Consider the following 24,453-nt stretch of genomic DNA (forward strand, 5'->3'; position numbering starts at 1 on the left):
ATGCCACTTTAGGAATTAAAGCTAAATTTCCTTCAATGAATGTAATTTAAAGTTTTCTTATTATGGTCAACTAGCAGGTATAAGTTAGTTCCTTTCCTGGCACTGGGGATCCGTGATGGAGAACAAGAAAGGAGCAACTTATCAGAGAGCCGTGTGTGGTCTGAGATACTTAACACAGTTTCCCCCTCAATTATCTTTGTTCAAATTGCCTAGTTAACAGTAGGAAAATGTTTCTTCTGCCTATAACAGATCTAAACTAAAGTTACGGGCTTTTGAGAAATGCATTTTACTATAAACCTCTATCAACAAAGGAGGAACAGAGGGCATAGAGGAAATTGGCAAGTGAGTCAACAGAACACAACATATTTTTCTGGGTACCCAGAACTGAAACAATTATGAAAACAGTTTGTTGGCAAAATATAGCAGAGTTGGCCCTCCATACCTGTGGGTTTCTCATCAATGCATTCAGTGAACCACAAATAGAAAATATTTGGGGTAAAAAATGGATGGCTGCATCTGTACTAAATGTGTACAGATATTTTTTCTTGTCATTATTCCCTAACCAATAAAACAACTATGTACATAGCATTCACATTGTGTTGGGAATTATAAGTAACCTAGAGATGATTTTAAATACACAGGATGATGTGCATAGGTTGTATGCAAATACTACACCATTTTACGCAAGGGACTTCAGCATCCTCAGAGTAGGGTCTCTGTGAGGGTGTTCTGAAACCAATCCCTTGTGGATACCAAGTAATAGCTGTACTAGCTAATCTTTCTCACTCACAATAGCCTTTACTGAGAACCTATTGAAGAGATCCTATCATAGATGACAGAGAGACAAAAAGGAACAAGAAATTTCAAGTGGTCACTGTGCAGTGGGAGGATAAACAGGGGAAGGATAAAAATAGGAGGTACTAAGAACCCTGTATAGGCATCCAAGTGGAAGCACAGAATACAGGCATCTAACCCAGACTAGGGCAATAAGGGAAAAATAAAATAGAACAAGGAAGCAAGAGACAAATCACTAAAAAGGAGAGAAAAAGTATTCTAAATAAAGGAGCAGTATATGCAACAACCTGCCAGGAAGAGGGAACTTTGTTAAACTCAGGAAACTTCCTGCAATTCAGTACGGTGAGAATAGGGTAGGGATAGACAATGACACAAATCAGGCCAGAAAGGAGAGCAAAAGCCAGACCCAAATGGCCCCATAGGCCATGCTCGTAGTTACATTTTATCCTCAAGATACTGGAAATACTAATGAGGAGATTGACACAATTATATCTTAGGAAGATTACTGTGGTGGCAGCGAAACATTGAAATAGAGGTTGAAGCTGATGATAGATTTATTAACTCCTGACCTCAAGTGATTTGCCCACCTCGGCCTCCCAAAGTGCTAGGATTACAGGCATAAGCCACCATGCTAGGCCTACAGTGGATTTTAAATAACTGATTCTACTTAAAATAGAATCTTAATTCAAGTGCTAAAGACTCTCTTTCATATTAAGTTGATTTAATTATGTTATTCCTGTCCTCATTTATGCTCTTTTTCCCAACCCCATAACAATTTCAATCTCTCCTTCCAAACCATACATAAACAAGCATAGCTCTCTTGAGAATTTGAAGTTACAATTGAAAGACTTAGATAGAGATTGTCTTAGTTTAATAACTCTAACCCTATGATTCTGTGATAGATTTATGAGCAGGTAAGTCTAATGACTAAGATGGTAGTCATGGCCCATGTGAACCCGGAAAATCTGAGACAGGTCTTGGTTAATTTCGAAAGTTTATTTTGCCAAGGTTGAGGATGCACCCGTGACACATCCTCAGGAAGTCCTGACGACATGTGCCCAACATGATCGGGACACAGCTTGGTTTTCTACATTTTAAGGAGATATGAGACATCAATCAATATATGTAAGAAGTACATTGGTTCCGGTCTGGAAAGGCGGGACAACTTGAAGCAAAGGCAGGAAGACTGGAAGCAGAGAGGGAGCTTTCAGGTCACAGATAGGTGATACACAAATGGTTGCATTCTTTTGAGTTTCTGATTAGCCTTTCCAAAGGAGGCAAATCAGATATGCATCTATCTTAGTAACTTTGAATAGAATGGGAGGCAGATTTGCCCTAAGCAGTTTCCAACATGAATTTTCCTTAGTGATCTTGGGGGCCCAAGATGTTTTCCTTTCACACCCAGGACCAAAATTTTAAGAGCACTGACTGTGGTAAGGGATATTAAGAATAGGATTAAAAGATATCAAGGGGATAGGATAAATTAGTTTTGAAGGATGATGGAGGGAGGGTTTGAAGTTTAATCTAAACTACCAAGATTGTTAAAACTCCTATTTTATTCCAAAACCTGCAGGCTGAGGAACTCTAAAAGTGTATATTTTGAACCATAGATAAACAATTTATAATCACTGCTTAAAATGTTTAAAACAAGACAAGTACGCATGTTTTTAAAAGCAAACAACTGATTTGCCCTTTATAAAAATATCTGAATTAAGTAATTTCATCATCATGATCTATAGAACAAATCTACATGTTTCACAGTTCAGCATCTAAAACACAGAAGCATGGGTGCAAAAGAAAATAATTTTCTGGAACTTGGGAAAAACCCTTTTAAGGATTTAAACTGTGAAGCACTTGACTTCTAACAGCAAGTGCACAGGAAGAAATGTAACTACGGCATAAAAATCACATTCTCACAGATTCTCAAAATAACAAAATATTATTCATTCACATCTCATTTTTTCTTTTTGTAATAAAAATAAGGAGATTTTTAATTTTGAGCAGTATAAGTTATAAATTTTCTTTGATAATGCACACATTTATAATTTTTTTTTTTGAGACAAAGTCTCACTCTGTCGCCCAGGCTGGAGTACAGTGGCGTGATCTCAGCTCACTGCAACCTCAGCCTCTTGGGTTCAAGCAATTCTCATGCCTCAGCCTCCCAAATACCTCCCAAATACAGGTATATGCCAGCAAACCCAGCTAGTTTTTGTATTTTTAGTAGAGATGGGGTTTCACCATGTTGGCCAGACTGGTCTCCAACTCCTGACCTCAAGTGATTAGCCCACCTCAGCCTCCCAAAGTGCTAGGATTACAGGCATGAGCCACCATGCCCAGCCTACAATGGATTTTAAATAACTGATTCTACTTAAAATAGAATCTTAATTCGAGTGCTAAAGACTCTCTTTCGTATTAAGTTGATTTAATTATGTTATTCCTGGCCTCATTTATGCTTTTTCCCAATTCCATAACAATTTTCAACCCCTCTATCCAAACCATACATAAACAAACATAGCTCTCTTGAGAATTTGAAGTTACAACTAAAAGACTTAGAGATTGTCTTAGTTTAATAATTCTAACCCTATGATTCTAATAATCAACGAACACAGATGAGAAAAGACAAAATGAAAATACAACAAAACAAATGTCTTAGGAGCACAGTCTATTGTTAGCAGGGAAATGTCATTTTTATAACCTCAGAAAGGCACAATATACTTGTCAAGACATTGAGAAGTAACCTGGCTATTTCAGCCATACCAACAAATCTGTTCACATTAAGTAATTATAGGATAGGAACTAAAAAGGAATAAGACATTAAAGCATATAAAATATTATGTATGCATTACAAACTTAATTTGGAATTCTTTGTGTTTTATAAAAAGTGGGAAGGTCAGAAAAAGGTGGAGGTGTAGGAACTGAAAGAACTTTGAAAGAACTTCAAATTGAAAAAAGACATGAACTGCAATTATATTTCATATGCCCTATTTAGAAAAACATCTTGAAGCCATCCTCCAGTGTTAAAGGAGGTTATTTGTTGACTAAATTTTTTATCTTTCCATTAATTAGTTATGCTTCAGAACTTATTCATTAAACTCCTTAGCACTTTTGACACACTAAAGAATTATGTGCCTATCGAGAGACTGTTTAGTGGCAAGAATCCAAAAACATGAAACTGCACCTGTTTTTGGATTCAGAGATTCTAATTAATTTTAAAATAACCTCCCTTCTCTACCTTTTAACTGGCAAATGTATCAGTGTAAGAGATAGCAAGGCCTTCTTATTTCTCCTATCAGACTAATTTAGGCAAGTTCCCATTTTTGTGAGGTGTCCTCAGATGTGAGGGATGTAGGGATTTTGTTCCTCTCTGACCCTTGCAAGATTAAAAGCAAAGAGCATTAAACATGATGGCTTTTGGCATATTTAAATGCCAAAGGCCACAGTTGACAATTAAGACATAACAATCATAAATAATCTGTACACCAAATAACACAGCAGTAAATGTTATATAGCATAAACCACAAGACATGCAAGGAGACACAGATAAAACGCATGACTGATAAGATATGTTAACCCACCACTCTCAGTACCAGGGCAAATCAAAAGGATTTTAAAAATACATAAAGTTGGGCCGGGCGCGGTGGCTCACACCTGTAATCCCAGCACTTTGGGAGGCTGAGGCAGGTGGATCACCTGAGGTCAGGAGTTCGAGACCAGCCTCAACATGGAGAAACCCTGTCTCTGCTAAAAATACAAAATTAGCCGGGCGTGGTGGTGCATGCCTGTAATCCCAGCTACTTGGGAGGCTGAGGCAGGAGAATTGCTTGAACCTGGGAGGTGGAGGTTGCGGTGAGCTGAGATCACACCATTGCACTCCAGCCTGGGCAACAAGAGTGAAACTCCATCTCAGAAAAAAAAAAAAAAGCCAAAAAGAAAAAAATACATAAAGTTATAAAGACTGAATCAACTTAATAAAGCAGAACTTAAAAATATACATATATATATTTTCTATGTATATACCTTTTTATATATATATACATATACACACACACACATATATCAGGGTGTGAAGGGATTATATATTTAATATTTTGTACATTTAATATATTATATATTTAATATTTAATATATAATTAAACATTAAATAATATATTATATATATTTAATATTTAATATATATATAATCCCTTCACACCCTGATAATTTTTGCAACTTTTCATTAAGCATGCAATTATTTCAAAATTAAACTATCAAAAATGAGAAGAAGAAGAGGAGGAGAAGAAAAGGAGGAGGAGAAGAAGAAGAGGAAGAAGAGGAGAATCAGGAAAACAGGTGCTGGTAAGTTACTATTTTCCTCCTCCTTTCTTAAAACCTCATTAAAGCATTTTGTATGTTAAACAAACAAACAAAACATCCTGATCTGATGGGCTTTTGAATGAACTAGTCTTTTTCAGAGCCTATAGAAAAAAAGAAAGGTCACCAGAGAGTTGTCCGTATAATTTGACTCATTAAGCACAAGATGTGAAAAGTCTCTGAATCCCAAGACTTTTGAGGAGAGAGAACAAAAAGCACAAACTCAAAATAATAAAATGTGACAGATATATGATGAGATGCGCCCAATACCCAGGGGTCCTGTGTTCATTTTTACTGTGTCATTGGGCAAAACAAGTTACCATTTTATTTTAAAATGAAAGGAAAATGCATTTTGTCTGTCTCACTGAGCAAATTGTCTCATTTGAGTAGACCCAGGCTAGAGGCACTGTACCCAGGACTTTCTCCAACCTTCTTTTAGAAAAGGAGTTACCCAAACGAAGCTGTAATGAAGAAAACGGGACAAAGCAAATAATAATGAGTCTACAGCTGACGTAATTTATCATGAGGGTACTCATATTCATGTAATACATTTGATATTTTTTTCCTACCCACCTTTGATGTTGACATTCAGGAAAATAAAATACATTTGTTTTGGCCTTGTATTTTATCCTCTTCTTTAAGCAAACAAGAATAGTTTGCTTAGTGTGTATGTATCCTCTTCTTTAAGCAAACAAGAATGGTTTGCATAGTGTAAATATGCTTCATTTTACCACAAAGGATTGTTCTGGTGAAATGTACAACTTTTTATGAAGGGTTATATTTATCTCCTTTATACTCCAGTAAACAAAGCAGAACAAGCACTAACGAGCATTAAACATACCCAGAATGTTGACTCTAAAATGTCGTATTTTCTTCTTGAAAAAAATAAAAATAGTTCCTAGAAGAAATCTAACTGTAATTCTAATATTATTTATATGCAGTTAAGCAAAGGCTTACAAACCTTGGTATTCAGTCATTTGCAACCCTGAACCATTTTCTAGAACTCACAATTTTTACAGAACCTGTTTCCCTATGAAGGGTAATTTCTTTTCCATTCTCAATTCTATATTTTTCAAGTAATGGTGCCTTTTGAAGTCAATTTTTCATTATATTGTGGTGGATTTTGCTTTTGTAGTTTTTAAAATCTATCAGTTAATCTTTTACTTTTGAGAATAAGTGGCATTCAAGCTATGGTAGGTTGACCTCAGTAGCTGAAAATCCAATAGTTTAAAAATTGAGCTCATTTTTCATGAGACACAAGCCATGAACAATGTGATCAAAATGAAGTCGACATCCTGCAATTCTAACTTATTTTATCTGGTAAAAAAAAAAAAAGAAAAAAGAAATGATTCTCCTCTGACCTCATTATTACTTCCTTTTATATCTGTGGATTTCAGGAAACTGCTACAGATATTTGAGCAGAAAATGATCTAAAAGGTCATTTGGCAATTTTTTTTTTTTTTTGCCAAGCTATATATCCTACACTGTCCCCAAACATGCAACATTTTTTATTTTATCACTTATATATACTGTTACTGCCCTTTTATTGTTGTGGTTGTGGTTAGTACAACTATCTACTGAATTCTAAATTCTAAAATGCTCTAAATTTTAAAATGAATTTATTATTAGCCAAATAATTTTTATGGCCTATTCATATAGAGGACAGAACCAGCTTTATAAACCTAAATTTAATTTACTTATACTGCGATCACTCTGCTATAAAGAGTCAGACTCATTAACCTCCTCCACATTTTCAGCTCACTACTTAGGTTGACCGTGATGAGGGAGAAAGTTTTGGGGTAAAATGATCTATTTTCAAGCCTCCATTCATTTACTAATTGGGAAAGTCACTAAGCTTCTCTGGACCTCACTTGGCTCCTCTCTAAAGAAAAGGGTTGAACTAGACAGGTTCTGTTGCCCTTCTGAGACTAACACCCTTCATCACTACCACGTCAATCATTCCACAAGCCATTTTCACACTTACTAACATGGAGCTACAAGGCACGTTAGGCTGCGACCACCTTTAGTCTAAAAGGTACTGTCCTACTGTTGCCAAAGAAAGTTTAATCAAACTCAGCCCATTAGGTTGTGACTGATACTAATGTTCTCTGCTGAAATAGCATTATTAGTTTTCATTAAGATTCACGTCTCATTAGTGACCCAATTTCCAAAGTTACCAAACAAGGGAAATTTCTCTTTAAAAATGCGAAAAGCAAAATATCTAAAACTGTTACTACGCATTTGCTACTACATTAGGAAAGTTCACAGTACCTAAAATAGCCACCACCTCATCATCCTGGATGACTTCCAAGGATCCTGACACCACAAAGCAGAGGGCATCCACACTTTCTCCAGCATGGTAAATGAGGTCCCCGGGAGCACAGTGAATGGTTTGGAACTCTACCGCCAAGGCACGCAGACACCCATCGCTGGCCAATCGAAAAGCAGGATGTTCATTAAAAACCTTCCGGTTTAGATGAACACAGATATCAGCTCTCATGTCCTTGGGACAGATGGAGAGGACCTAAAGAAGGTGAGAGATGAATAAGTGAAAAGGAAAGAGGAAGGGGCCACTTCAGAAAAACAATCATCCAACAAATATTTATTGACTATGACTATGTCTGCTACACTGCTACACACCTTGCTGGGTACTGGGAAGGCAAAGGGAACAAGACACAGCTCCGCTCTCAAGGAGGTAATAATCCACTGAGATGGGCTGATGAGCATATGGACCATGACAATGCAGAACTATGTAGTAAATGCTTTGAGAAGAGTATGGATCTCCCCTTAGAAAGAACACAGCCTTGGCTGGGCATGGTGGCTTCTGTAATTCCAGCACTTTGGGAGGCCAAGGCGGGTAGATCACTTGAGCTCAGTAGCTCGAGACCAGCCTGGGCAACATGGTGAAACCCTGTCTCTACTAAAAAGACAAAAAAAACAAAAATTAGCTGGCCGTGGTGGTGCATGCCTGTAGTTCTAGCTACTTGGGAGGCTGAAGTGGGAGAATCACCTTATCCCAGGAGACAGAGATTGCAGTGAGCCAAGGTCGTGCCACTGCACTCCAGCCTGAGTGACAGAGCAAGACCTTATCTCAAAACAAAAACAAAACAGTTTTGAGGTGGTCAAGAAGAGTCTCATAAAAAAGTTAATGTCATTTCATCAAAGAGTCAAGTAAAATAGGGCATGAACATTCATTTTAATCTAGCAGATGTTTCAGAATTTTTTTTATAACTAAATCAAAATTCCACATTGGAGGTGGATTCAGAAAACAAAATCAACAAAAGCACCCTGGCAACTTGACATACTGGCACTGGCGGACTAACTCCACTCTTGATATATTTTTTTCACTCTGAAGATTTTCCTTTTACAAATAAATTCATGTCCAGGAAGGGACAAGGGTATTGACCAGCCTTCTGTAAGGCTTGGGTGGTTGGAAATGTCAGTGCTGGCAGGGTGGGTATGTTATTTTGTATGGCAGTCCTTGTTCATTCTGGTCTTTGACTTCTGAAGACTACTGCAGGCAGTAGCAGAATTCACGCTGTAGGCATCCTTTAAAAGAGGAAGCAAATGGCAGAAGTATGCTTATACAGCAAGGGGTAGAGAGCTTTTATTGGCTACAGCTTTCTGACAGGGTGATTAAAGACCCACATTAAAATGGACATTATCATCATATTTAATCAGAACATCGTGGAGCAAGATGTGATTGCAGAAGTTAATACCACCCATTTTAAAGATGCAAGTGCAAACTCATTTAGAATCCTCCTCAAACCCCCTTTGTAAACTATTCTTTATAGCCAGAAATGATTTTCTTTGATCGGATTTCAATCCCTCAAAGCTGAAGCTAAATTGATTTACCCCATTAAGTTATACTGCATAATATTTTAATAAATATAAAATAGTTTTCTTTCCTCTACTAATTGCATTTTAAGCTTTAAAAAATTTCCTAAGGCTTGAAAATGTCCCCTGACTATTCCTTTTATTTGGGGGTCACTATCAATGAAAACTGGGTTGCTTCCCTGTAGAGAAGACAAGCCCATCATAAATGCAAAAACCATTAATTAAATTATGCTTTCAGTATCCCTTCTCTTATCCTTTCTTAATGCTCTACATACATTTCACATTATTTAATCATCTCTGGGTTTTTTTCATACTCCCTCAAATTTCTATAGGCAGCAGCAATCTGCTCACCCACCTTTCTGAAAAATCTGATCTTTGAGGAAAGGAATGCCTAACACAGCTTTAAAAGTAATTGACGCTGTTTTCACATCAGTTATTTTCTATAAGGCAATGTTTTATTTAATATATAAACCTTTACTGACTTTGGACAATATATTAGTCATTCTATAGGCACTTACTGAGCTTCCACAATGGGTCACATCACTGTGCTAAATCCTCAGAACTAGAAGGATAAGACACTGTGTTTGCCTCAGGTTAGCTAACCAGAAAGTGTGGGAGGTGGGCGTGTAAAGGGACAATTGCAATACAATGAAAAAAGTGGTATGATGGGAGCGTGGCCAGAGTGACATAAAAGCATGTGCTGCCTGTGAGTCTTTACTTAGAGGCAGCAAAAAAGATCAGGCTCAAGAGGACGTAAGTCTGGGTTCAAAACTATCACAACCTTTGTAACCTGGAGCACCTTATTTAATTCCTCTAAACCTCATCTGTGAAATGGGGATAATGATAGTGCTTATATCTTAGGCTTATTGCAGAAATTAAATGAAAGGGCATGAGTTGAGCCTAGTTTAGCCTGGCACATAGCAAGGGCAGAGGAAATACTAGCTCTTATTATCACTACGGAACATCTGTCTTCCTACAGAGTGTATTGTTGCTTAAACTCTCTACAAAAGCAATTTTCTTTTTTCACTTTCCACTCTGTCTGCAGTCTTCATCTGGACAGTTTGACTGGTTTCCAGACAGAATTAAGAAAATATTTCAGCACAAACCTGAAGATATTTTAAGCACTGATTAAGGTTAATATTTTTTTCCCAGTTGAAAATGAAATTAGCTCTAGAAGAACGAAAAAATTTAAATACATACATACACAAACATTACACTGAATACCTTAATGGAAAAATAGACTGCTCTATTTTGATCCATTTACCACATAGGACTTTCATTGTTTTCTATTCATTTTGGTAATATGTTATTTCCTTTTAATAATGTTTTTCAGGATTCATGTTGCAAATGAAATAGTCCAGTATTTGCAATATTCTCTGTTTATTGGCATGTCAAAAGAGGATTTTATTATATTATGAGTACACCTTTCCTTTTTTGTTTCACTTAACATATGACACTAATTGATTTATTATTTTGATTGATGGTATCTACTTATATCCAGATATCAAAAAGTGATAAGGTAAAACTAAATGCTAAAAAGATCAACCAAAGTCACACCCACTGGCAAGCACCTTCCTTCTCCAACCTTAGACAGAGCATGTGTGTTACATGACGTTTTTGTCATCAAAATATAAGTATCTTGTTATTTACTCTGGAAATGAAATGTTAATCACAGTCTTAGCCAAGGCAAAACTTGGTTTTAAGGGATGGAGTAAAATTATCATTCAAGACCTGGCCCACTGGTCTCACTTTCCATGTATTCTGCCTGGAATATCAGATCCAATTTATTGTAGGTAGGCTTCCTAATGAGGATTTCATAGTTACAAACAAATAAAATTATATTTCAGAAGAAAATACTTAGGTTAAAAGTGACTTCTGTTTGTTTCAGAGTTGTTTGTCCCCTCTTTGCAACATAATATTAATAAATTAGACTCATTAAGATGAGCAATAAATTTTCTTGTAAGAGCTATGGTGTCAGAGGCATGTGAACCAGAACAACTCCATCTTGAATAGGTGCTGGGTAAAATGAGGCTGAAAGCTACTGGGCTGCTTTTCCAGACAGTTAAGGCATTCTAAGTCACAGGATGAGATAGGAGGTTGGCACAAGATACACCTCGTAAAGACCTTGCTGATAAAACAGGTTGCAGTAAAGAAGCTGGTCTACCAAAACCAAGATGGCCACGGAGTGACCTCTGATTGTCCTCACTACTACACTCCCATCAGCGCCATGACAGTTTACGAATGTCACGGCAACGTCAGAAAGTTATCCAATATGGTCTAAAAAGGGGAGGCATGAATAACCCACCCCTTGTTTAGCATATCATCAAGAAATAACCATAAAAATGGGCAACTAGCAGCCCTCGGGGCTGCTCTATGGAGTAGCCATTCACTTATTCCTTTACTTTCTTAATAAACTTGCTTTCACTTTGTACTGTGGACTTGACCTGAATTCTCTCCTGTGTGAGATCCAAGAACCCTCTCTTGGGGTCTGGATCGGGACCTCTTTCCTGTAACATATTTCTGGCAACCACAGAAGGGACTATAGTGCAGAAACCCTGACCCAACAGCTACCTTTGGGTAAGTGTTGGGGTCCTGTAACATATTTCTGGTGAACTACAGAAGGGACGAAACTGAAGAAACCACCCTCCCTACAAAGGAAGCAGACCGCAGCACTGACTGGATAACTTTGGGTAAGTGGTGGGCTACCCAGATAAAGAATGGGATTGGGTTAGAGGCTCAACTTAGGGGAGTTAGAGTCTCTCCCAAGACAGAGTGGGTTAGAGGCACCTCTTAATAAAAGGCAAGGATGCCTGACTGACATTGGGTTAGAGGCCCAACTTAGGAGGGTTAGAGTCCCTTCTAAGATTTAGGGGGTTAGAGGCCCCTCTTGGTAAAGTCCCTCTCAGCTAAGAACAGGTTTGGCACTATGGGATGTTAACTGCTATTCTCTTTGGATTAATCTGCCTTGCTCTCTTTGCTGATGGCTGTGGGTGACAGGGTTAGGCATGTACAGGATTGTGGGATATGGGGAGGTTTTTCCTCCCTGAAAGGGGAAACTTGAGAGCTGACAGGATTGCTGGAAAAGATCCCTTTGCTACCAAGAAGCAGCTGCCTGAACTTTTCAGTGTCACTGCAAAGGGAAGGTCTTTCTCTGGCCTCCCTGATCATTTTGCCTTCCCCACACTGCACAGGCAATGCTTTTCTCTCTCTCCTTTCCCTTTCTTATCATTTCTATTACTCAGGGTGACCATCTTGCCCAGAGACCACTTGTTGAAACTCCAAGTCAGAGGTTGGATTAGACTCTGTCAAAGAAAACAAAAAACAAAAAACATGAACCTAAACCCAGTAACCCAAATAAGAACTCAGAAACTTGCATATGAAAAATCTGACAACTACTCTAGTAACCTTCTGTCTTTCTGTGTAGCTATATATATGTTGTATGTAATGTTTATATAAAAGAGCTCTAATTAATTGGCTGAAACAAAAATAAGCACTTCAATATTCTGAAAGCAAAATAAAAAACTATAATGCCTTTTAGTTCATGTAACTTTAGTAATCTTTGCAAAATAAAAACAGCTTTAAAAATTATTAATAAAATAAAAACATTTAGTCTAAATAATGCAGGTCAGATATTAAGTTTGCTAAATGCTTTAAGGTCATAAACTGCTTCTTGAACTTTTAAAAATTGTTCAATTTACCTACCTTAAAGCCATTAGATTATAGATAAGACCAGGGGACATGTGGAATTCGCCATGCCCCCTAGCTATACAAAGATTATAAAGAAAGAGATTTTATATAAAAAAGGATCTTGTACCGTAAATTCTTGTCCTAAAGTAAAATGACTGGTTGTTTAAAAGGAGGGATGTTTAGAGCAAGTCAGAAAGTCCAAGAATGTCTCAGATGGTCTGTGTAAGTTGTGAAAGGATTTGTTAAAGGGAATTTATGCAAAAAATGTTGTACAATTTAAAGGTTGTTAGGCCTCCTAAATGCTTCATAAAATGCCACTATAACTCTTACTGTACAACTTGCCTTCTTAAGTAAGGTAAGGCCTAGGGACTTGTGGAGTTAGTCATGCCCCCTAGCTATGCTGGAGAGTTGGCTCTTATCTGCACTACTGCCTGGTATATCTTAGGCTAGGCTCCACACCTACTACGTGATTAAAATTGCTTACCAACCAGGGTTTTCACCAAAAGTAAAAGTCACTAAAAGTTAATAACATAACATGTAATTGAGACTACTGAAGATACAGTTTTACATGTAAGGTGTGTAAGGAAAGTGGAATGGACTTTTGGTAAAAGATTCTAAGAAGGCCTGGGAATGTGGATTTTTTTGTGTGTAAAGGGTGTTGTAAGTTAGATAGAATAAAGCTAAAGATTTAAACAGGTTGTGGAAGGTTTATAAAAATTAACTGTAAAAGATTCTGTGTGTAAACATATTGGCTAAAGTTAAAGAGGTATTATTCAGTTTTTCTGTAAATTAAACATTGGAATAGAAGCACAACAGGTTTTTCTTAGAGTACTGATCTGCTCTTTCACAAAAAAATGTAAAGGGTTATAAAAGGTTTATAAGAATCTAACCTTATGGTTAAACATTAAAATTGAGTTAATATGTCTATAAAGTTTTATTAAAAATTCAGTTTAACATTAATAGTACATTATTATAAAGGTGAAATTTGGCTTATTTGGTATAAAAATCATACAGGAAGCATTATCAAATGTGAAATGGTGTTTTGCTTTCTTTGGACTGTATTTACATAAATATGTTACCGGTATATGTTCCAAAGTTATGGGAAACTCCTGTAATTCTAATATGACTTAGTGTATGTTATTAATAATTATAACTGTTATGTAAAACTGTGTATGCCACAGAAGTAACCAAAGTTCCTTATCAATTGTGGCTTTAATTGTGGCTGTCCTAAAACTTTTTATCATCCACAGTCAACTGTTGCCTTGTTTTAATCCTCTTTAGAAGGTGGTTTGTAATAAACTATAGAACTCTAGCAGGTGTTCTTAAACGCAGGTTTCTAATACCTTTGGAAATTGTAACATTAGAATAGAGAAAATAACTTTCAGAACTCTCATGAAGAGCTGGAATGTTCATGAATATCAAACAGAAAAGGAGTTAATTGAATTAACTTAAGCAATAGAAAACTTTTTAACTTTGCTTAAAACGTTGCTGAGCCTTTGTTTTGTTTTTCAGAGTCAAAGAATCTTTTCTTTTGAGCTATTTACAGCTTGTAGCAATTGAGCAAAGTATACTGCTGTGAACAAAATTTGGAACATATTTGTTTCTCTCTAGCTGATTTCTCCAGAATTTGGAAGCTAGTTATGAGTATTCTTAACTTATGGCAATATAGTTATTTGCCTAAGTGCAATAAGAATCTGTTTTATTTTGTAACAGGACACAACTGGAGAAATTGGTTATTTTACCAAGACTTTGACTGGAATGGTTTGCTTTCCTTTAAGGAATCAAACTTGACTTGTAGAGCCAATAAAAGCCCTTTGGGGAACTAGCCTCATACCTTGCCTACACAGTCCCTTTACAGGGTTTCTGACCTATGGTAAGTAAAGAATGTCACTTTCTCACAGGTCCAGGAGCCACAGGTTATTGTGGAACCTCAAAAGGAGAGGAATTTACTCAACCCATAGGTATTTGAGGGTACAAACCCATGGCAGGGCTTGGCTTTAAAAAAGTCTTATGTGAGATTCCTTATGAAACAGAGTTCCATCAAAGCCAATTAAGAAGCTTATGTGAAATATAATTATTCTTGCTGAACTTTATACAAATTATCAGGCCAAGTATAATAAAGCAAATCAGTCTTACCGGAATTTGTCTTTAGTAAAAATGAGAAACTGGAGAGAGAAATATTATTTTTCAAGAACTATGGTACACGTATTACTAAATTCTAGTCTCAGTAGTTGTTTTTAAGTTTGTTTCTGCAGTTTAGGCTAACCCTGCTCATTCCTGTGAACCAACCAATGATCTCTGACTGCTGTTTAGAAGAAACAAGAGGGATGGGTAATATAAAAACCTGGATCAGTATTCTAATTCTGGGCATATTACAATCAGCTAACAACCCCATATCAGCTTAGTTCCAACAGTTGCCTAGTTCATGAAAAGTCTTCTAATTTAGTTTACCTGGAACAACTTTATTCATTTTGCTTTGCCCTTGTGGAATATATTACTGTTATACTCTTTGTGTAGGAATACAGAACAAGCTTACTGAATGTTTTCTTAAACTAAACGCTTATCAATCTTCCAGATATCACCTCTTGTCGAAACTCAAGAGTTATAAATGGCCCTCGCCATACTGATGTTTTCTGACTAAGCTCCTCTTTACCCTGAACACAAGAGACCCTAATAGTTAGGCAGGAATATCATCACCCCTATTAAGCCTGAAGACATTACAGAAGGTCGATCTTCATCCCTCTGCAACCCTTATGATTAAGGGTTCTCTTATAAAAGGGAGGGGGAAATGTCAGAGGGATGTGAACTAGAACAAGTCCATCTTGAATAGGAGCTGGGTAAAATGAGGCTGAAACGTACTGGGCTACACTTCCAGACAGTTAAGCCATTCTAAGCCACAGGATAAGATAAGAGGTTGGCACAAAATACAGGTCATAAAGACCTTTCTGATAAAATAGCTTGCAGTAAAGAAACTGGCTAAATCCTACCAAAACCATGATGGCCACGAGAGTGACCTCTGATCATCCTCACTACTACACTGCCATCAGTGGCATGACAGTTTACAAATGTGATGTCAATGTCAGGAAGTTACTCTATATGGTCTAAAAAGGGGAAGCATGAATAATCCACCCCTTGTTTAGAATATCATCAAGAAATAACCATAAAAATGGGCAATCAGCAGCCCTCAGGGCTGCTTTGTCTATGGAGTAGCCATTCTTTTACTCCTTTACTTTCTTAATAAACTTGCTTAATAAGTCGCAGTTTGTAATGTGGACTCGCCCTGAATTCTTTCTTGCATGAGATCCAAGAACCCTCTCTTGGGGTCTGAATCAGGACTGCTTTCCTGTAACATATTTCTGGTGACCACAGAAGGGACTGTAGTGCAGAAACCCTGACCCAACGGCTATCTTTGGGTAAGTGTTGGGGTCCTGTAACAATGACAGTATGTAAGAAACCATTTTTCAGAATTCTGCAAAACAACCCTGGGGAAAAAAAAATGAATGTCATGGTCTGAAAAAGAAAACCTTTTTCAAATTATTTATGATATTCACTAAACCCAAAGTCAAGAGGTATCTTAGCAAATATTCTCAAGCTCCAAAGATCTAACCTCAACATTTTGACTACAGAACTCTTAGTGAAACACATATATTATCATGTCATCTCTGTTTCTTAAAATATCTGATGGCTTGCTTCCCCACCAACTACAGCCAAAGTCCTAACCAAGCATACGGGGCTCTTTATGGTGGAATCCTGCTCCAATCTTACTACCGTCCTCCAACCATGCCTTCCAGTAACATCACCTTTCTCACCACCTAAGCTTGCCATGTTCTCCCATTACTCTTTGCCTTCACACATGCTTTTCCTTTTTACTGGCATTTCCCATCTTCCCTTTCTCTGTCTAGTCATCACTGATTTATCTGTCAAAGGACAGATTATCCTTCTTTCTACCATGAATACAGTATAGACACAGCTTTCTCATAGAATTTAGTAATATATAGAAGAAAATGAGAGTAAGAGGTGTTGTAATTTGTTGTTGTTGTTTTTAAATAATAACCAGAAATAGTAACACAGAATTATCAATAGATATTTCAAACTTGGTTTCAACCATAAAATGATTCTTTACTTTTTTTAATGAACACCTTCCTTTATACTCAACATATAAATTAGATATAAGCAGAATTATGCTGAGAGAAGCTTTGCTGGAAAGGCAGACTCCCAGGCAGGATTGCTTAGGGCACATTCAGTCATTCATTCAGCTGATGATTATTAAGCACTGGTTACGTGTTAGTTATGTGCCTGGTACTATACAGGCCCTCCAGATCCATCAGCAAAAACTCTTATTGAGCCTGCTCCCCTGAAGCATCCAATTAGGCATGGTTTGAAAAGTCACTGTTCCTAGTTCACTGCCATTTTACAGATAAAGTAAATGTGTCTCATAAAGGTTATGTGACTTGCTCAAGTCCTCTCAACAAATTACTAGCAAAACCCCAAACTCTTGAGTTCCAGCTATTAAGCTACGCTCCTTCGTGAAGCTCAACCAGGAAAAAAAATATAATATCTGGTACCTTCTCATGTTTTCTGGTTCTCTGTACTAAAAAAATTAAAATGCTGATTTTTGAAAATTATTTAAGGTCCAATTGATCAAATCTATAGTTTATTTATTAGGAAACCATAAATGCCCCGCCACTGCCATAGAACAGCCTAAATTTCATTGCCAATTTATTTCCATCTTTAAGCACTTTTTTTTTTTTTTTTTTTTTTTTTTTTTTTTTTTTTTTGTGAGACGGAGTCTCGCTCTGTCGCCCAGGCTGGAGTGCAGTGGCGCGATCTCGGCTCACTGCAAGCTCCGCCTCCCGGGTTCACGCCATTCTCCTGCCTCAGCCTCCCGAGTAGCTGGGACTACAGGCGCCCGCTACCACGCCCGGCTAATTTTTTTTTGTATTTTTAGTAGAGACGGGGTTTCACCGTGTTAGCCAGGATGGTCTCGATCTCCTGACCTCGTGATCCGCCCGCCTCGGCCTCCTAAAGTGCTGGGATTACAGGCGTGAGCCACCGCGCCCGGCCCTTTAAGCACTTTTTAATTTCAGCTCCAACAAATGTATCACATACTTCAATATGTTGATAAAGACATAGGATTCACTGTTAAGTTGTTATATCACATTACTACTCACCCAGAGGAAGACATCTTATTTGAAACACAAGTTTTCTTGTATACATGAAAAGGACCTGAGCCAGAGGTTAGCATTTGATAAATGTTACTTTCCTTGGGTCCCTTCCCTCTATCACTTTCATGCACTATGGTATCAATAATGTCACAAAACCTTAGAAGATAAGGGAGTCTAAATACGATAATTAACAGAGAAGGCAATAAATTAAACCAAAATCCTCTAAAGAAATGGTTGACTAGAGAGAGTCAAAGAAAGAAGGCTTTATCTTATCATTCGTTCTTTGAATATACTTAAAATGCTTTTTAATATTTATTATATAAAATATGGAAAATAAAAATCATAAAGAGGAAAAAACTCTTCCATTATTTACACTTATCTATGTGTAGATACCATTGTTACAAAACTTTAAACTCTACTATTTTATTTCTTGCTATAATGACTCATTATCACATTATAATCAATTCCTATGCTATGAAATACATATTTTAAAACCAAATTTCAATCCTTGTACAATATCCCATCAAATATTTATGGCACAATTAATTTAACCATTACATTATAATTGGATATCAAGATTTCCAGTTTTCCCTTTCATAAACCAAGTTACAACAAATACCCTTGTACCTATATCAGATTGTCTAAGCACAAATTTTTAGAAGTAAAATTAGTAGGTAAAATGCCAAAACATCTTTAAGGCTGTTGCCAAACTGCATCCTAGAAAAGGTAAACCAAATTACACTCTAACCAACTGTGTATGAGAGTATGTTGCATGTTCTTAATAATATCTCTCTTTAATCTTCCAAATGCATTTGAAAGAGGAATGGCAATTTCACCTGAAACAAAAGTAGAATTGTATAGTGTAATGAGGCAGAATCTGGGAGAGCTTTAGTCTTAGTGAAGTTATTCTACTACCACTACCCTCTAGCTCAGTGTTCACAGACTGAACACTATTAATGAAGCTATAACAAATTTCTAATGTGCAAATGGGGATAATGAGGATAATTTCACTTTAAGTGCCTGAAGGTAGTAAACTAAACAAGGCTTCTTCTTGAGGTCTCTTACTGCTCTAAGTTATTGTATTGATTATCTATAAAATCCTTCTTCAGGAATAATTCAATATCAGCTATTTTTAATAATAATGAATAAGTTAAATGATCCCTCTATTTTTAGGACAAAGGAATAAATGCACTAATGACATTTTGATAGACATTGGAGCTACCACCAAATCTCTCCTTCTTTTGACACAATTAAGTTATGCACTGTTAATTAATCTCTCTTCATGAATCTAATGGAGCTGGTATTATTAAGTCAGTGAAAGCCAGTAGAGAGAGTCAGACAAGTGACATTTGCACATAAAATATTTTTACAATCCTCCCTGGGAATGAGGAGCTTAAGTAGCTCTTTACAGGAATTTAATTCTCATTCATTTCTTGGGAAGAAAAGAAAGCTCACCTTTATATTTAAAGGAAATAAAAAGTATAACCAGGCAGTCATGCAGTCATGCCAAGCAAAAGGAAGTTGCTCTCTGGATGTCACTCTGACAATCTCTAGGGGTGTCAAAACCTCCAAGGAAATAACCCAGGAACAATGTAGTGAATAAAACCAAACCAAATTAACTTCCATTATTTAAAAATAAAAGGTCATATTTAGCAATAAAAGGCTGCTGCAACCAGTGAAGGATTATAGGTTAAACCTCATTGGTTTCACTTTAGAGATAAAGTTCCTGCGACTAGAGTTCATATATAAAAATGAGACCTAAAGTTTTTGCTTCAGAAACATCGTGAACCAGTTCTACCAGGTTTTTCACAAGATTAGTTTTGCAGTAACAACAAACAGCAATTGTTACCATTTTTTAACTTGTTAGGCAGCAAATGTCTTGGGCCACTGGCTTTCCAAAGGCAGGGCTTTGATGAAATTTAGAGCTTCTACTGTGCTTTGCTCTTAATCTCGTGTCTTTACTGTCTTACAGGCAGATATTTGACTAAATAACAGTGCTTTTACATACCTGTGAAAGTATTTTCTAAAATTAGAAATATACTTTTAAGTGTATTTACTGCCCAGAAAAATACAAACAATATTGTTTTCTACTGGCCATGATCTTTTTAGTCCCCATGACAAGTGATGTTCCCATCTTTAAAAGAATGAGCCAGTCAGGAGCTTGAGACCAGCCTGGCCAACATGGCAAAACGCTGTCTCTACTAAAAATACAAAAATTAGCCAGGTGTGGTTGCGGGCACCTGTAGTCCTAGCTACCCGGGAGGCTGAGGCACGATAATCATTTGAACCTGGGAGGTGGAGGTTGCAGTGAACCAAGTTCACACCACTGCACTCCAGCCTGGGCGACAAAGCGAGACTCCATCTCAAAAAAAAAAAAAAAAAAAAAGAATGAGCCACCTCGTACCAAGTGGGAGTGAGGTGCTTTGGAAAATCATCTGGCTATATTGTAACAGTTGAACATGCATATATTCAAAGACCCAAGAATTTCACTTGTAGATATATATGCAACAGAAATGTCTATATATATGCGGCGAATCTTGTGAACTACAGTGGGTATAGCATATATACAGTGGGTATAGCTCCAAACTGAAAATTACTCAAAGATTCATTAATGTTGAAATAGATAAATATTAACACATTGTGGCACAGTCACATAATGGACCGCTATTCAGCAATGAGAATGAAAGAAGTAACAACTATATATAGGATAAATCCATGGATCTCAACAACATAATGTTGACTGAAAAAGAGCTTGATACAAAAGAGTATACTCTATATCCATTTATATAAAGTTCATAAATGCAAAACTCATTTCTGGTGCTGAAGGTCAAGGTTTACATTACTCTTGAGGGCCAGAGTTGGTTAATTCCTGAAGAAGACATGGGAGATGGACTTCTGGGGTTCTGATAATAAGGTTTTAATATCCTGGCTACACATGTGTCCACTTTGTGAAATTTTATCAAACTATTTATTTATAATATAATTTGTTCACTTATCAGTATTATGTAATATCTCAATTTTTAAAATTTACTTTAAAAAGTTTAGTTTAAAAAGGAATATTTAAATATTCTCACCACACACACAAAAAATGGATAACTGTATGAAGTAATACAGGTTAGTTTGACTGTAGTGATTATTTCATTTTACATATATATACACAAAACATCACACTGTATACCTTAAATATATGCAATTTTTGTTTGTAAATTATACCTCAATGGTGAAAAAAAGTTTATATTATAAACAAAGTTACCTATTAAACAAACAGGTAGTATTTAAAGAGAAAAAATAAATACATGAAACAGAAATTAGAGATGCCAAATAAATTATTTCTTGGAATGACTGTGATTTTGAAAGTTGATGTTTAAATCTACCAGTCTTCCAATAGAGAGAGCAAAGTAAAGTAAGCTGTCTTTCCAAATTATTTATACAATTTAAGACATATACACACACACACACAAAACACCAACTGTAGAAAGTAAAGGTAGTCAAAATAGGTCACAGAGTAGTAAATGAAGCAAAGAATATATTGATTGATTATATTTTTTATGTTACTTCTAAATCCAAAAAGAATTTGAGAGTTGATGATATAAAAGAATATATATATATTCAGATACATACATACATATTCTCATATGCCATATGTGTGTATATTCATGTGTCTGTGTGCATATAGATTTTTTAAATCAAGTATATATAAAATAACAGCTACAAAGTTATCTTGAAAAGATTGGGAAATTATTTAGTGTAAGAAAAGCTAAACAAGATAAAACAAAATATAGTTCGGCAATTGAAATCATATTGAAACATTTTTTCACAACACTAACACTTACATAGGTTATAGATTTATATATGTATATCAGTGTGTATATGTATACATGTATATCTATCAGCGTGTATGTGTGAAAAATATATATATCAGTGTATGTATGTGTAAAATGACTATGTACAATAAAATCAGAAATCTTTCAAAGAGTACAAGCTCTTCCTTTCACTCTCCCACTATGCTGACATTTATCAAAGCAGACCCGGATCGATATGTTTTCATTTAGTAAAGCCTGTTACATTATTACTTATAGTTGAAATAGGATAGCAATATTTGACTGAGCTTTCTGGTAAATTAAACTCTTCATTATAAGTAAAGTTTGCCTCAGGAATTTAGTCCTCTGGAACCACTGAAATAGACAAAAAAGTATAGGTATTTAAATATTTATATGCACAAGTATGCTTCCTAGAATTTTCCATGGCAGTAATGCATGCATAAATAATATATAAGAAACAACATATGCAACATAATAAATATAATGGACATATAGTAGATATAGCAAATACATATTTGACATGTAGCTGATAGCCTGCTGGCTATTCCCATCAAGTGAACCATTTCCATAAGCTCTCTTCACTCTTTTTCATTCTTTTTTCTCCTCAAACCGAATATTTTCAAATGACCCATCTTCAAGTTCACAGATTCTGTCTTCTTCCTGACCAAATATGCTGTTGAATTCTCTATTGCATTTTTCACCGTGTTCATTGTATTCTTAAGCTCCAGAATTCCTGTTTGGTTCTTTTTTGTGACTTTATTTATTGAACTTCTTATTTTGTTCACGTATTACTTTTCTGATGTCTCTGAGTTGTGTGTGTGTGTATCTATATATATATAATATATATATAATTATATATAATATAATATATTTATTATAATATATCATATATAATATATATACACACATATACATAACATATCATATATAATATATTATGTATTATAATATATCATATATAATATATTATGTATTATATCATATATTATATAATTATATATAATATAATACATATATTATAATATATCATATATAATATATATATACACACACACACACAACTCGGAGACATCAGAAAAGTAATACATGAACAAAATAAGAAGTTCAATAAATAAAGTCACAAAAAAGAACCAAACAGGAATTCTGGAGCTTAAGAATACAATGAACACGGTGAAAAATGCAATAGAGAATTCAACAGCATATTTGGTCAGGAAGAAGACAGAATCTGTGAACTTGAAGATGGGTCATTTGAAAATATTCGGTTTGAGGAGAAAAAAGAATGAAAAAGAGTGAAGAGAGCTTATGGAAATGGTTCACTTGATGGGAATAGCCAGCAGGCTATCGCTACATGTCAAATATGTATTTGCTATATCTACTATATGTCCATTATATTTATTATGGTGCATATGTTATTTCTTATATATTATTTATGCATGCATTACTGCCATGGAAAATTCTAGGAATATATTCTATATAATAATATATATTCTAGGAATATATTCTATATAATAATATATTCTAGGAATATATTATATTCCTATATATATTCTAGGAATGTATTATATATTCTATATATATTCTAGGAATATATTATATATATTATATATATAATGGACATATATATACATACATACATATACATATAATAGCCATAAATATAAATATATATATATGGCTATTACTCAAACTGGAAAAGCATGGAATCTTGCCATTTGTGACAACATAGAATGAACCTTGAGGACATTGAGCTAAGTGAAATAAGCCAGATGAATAAAGACTAATACTGCTTGATCTCACCTATATGTAGAATCTATAAAACTCAAACCCATAGAAACAGAGTAAAGGGTGGCTACCAGGAGCTGGGAGGGGGGGTGGAAGAAATGGGAAGATGTTTGTCAAAAGATACACACTTGCAGTTATAAAATGAATAAGTTCTAGAGACCTAATGTGCACCTTGTTGACTGTAATTAATAATAACTGTCATGACACACACAGAGAACAAAGGTAACTGTGTGAGATGATAGATATGTTAATTAGCTTGCTTTTGGTAGTCATTCACATATATATCAAATTCTCACATTGCACACTTTAAATACATATAATTTTTGTCAATTATACCTCAATAAAGCAGAAAAATAAAAAATACTTTTCTAACATAAAAATTTCAAAAGGTTCTAAAACCATTAAGTATGAAAAAGATAAATTAAAATCATAATAAAATACCAATACACACATCACAGTGGCTAATATGTAAAAGGATGACAATGTATCAAGTCTTGAGGAACATGTAGAACAACCAAAACCCTCGGGTAGCCCAGTAGAAATGTCAAATAGCATACCACTACTCAAAACTCTTTGGTAATTTTCAATAAAACTAAACATCAACCAACACTATAACCCACCAAACCACGTCTTAGGTATTAACACTAAAGAAGTGTGTAGATATGTTATTAAAAATATATATACAAGAATTTCAGAACATTTTTGTTCATAACAGCCAAAAATTAGAACCAACCCTAATGTCTATCAGTCATATAATGAACATATAACCCCATTATATTTATAAATTAAATGCTATACACACTGTATGATTCCACTTATATGAAGATCCATGTCAAAATAATGGTTACAGGAAACAACCTAAATGCTTACCAAATAATGAATCGGTAAATAAGATACAGGAAATCCATGCAAAAGAATATTCTTTATTTATTTATTTTATCTATTTATTTTTTTGAGACAGAGTCTCACTCTGTCACCCAGGCTGGAGTGCAGTGGCACAATCTCAGCTCACTGAA

General features: G+C 35.5%; 1 protein-coding gene across 1 annotated transcript in view; it reads right to left on the reverse strand.

The window, feature by feature from the left end:
* Nucleotides 1-24,453, reverse strand: part of KCNH5 (potassium voltage-gated channel subfamily H member 5) — a 336,154-nt gene that overhangs the window by 86,962 nt on the left and 224,739 nt on the right. Inside the window, exon 9 of the mRNA XM_003831625.5 lies at nt 7,417-7,669. Coding sequence (XP_003831673.1) covers nt 7,417-7,669 — 253 coding nt within the window. The remainder of the gene's footprint in view (nt 1-7,416; nt 7,670-24,453) is intronic.

The sequence above is a fragment of the Pan paniscus genome, chromosome 15 (genome assembly GCF_029289425.2).
Source record: "Pan paniscus chromosome 15, NHGRI_mPanPan1-v2.0_pri, whole genome shotgun sequence".
NCBI classification, from domain to species: Eukaryota; Metazoa; Chordata; class Mammalia; order Primates; family Hominidae; genus Pan; species Pan paniscus.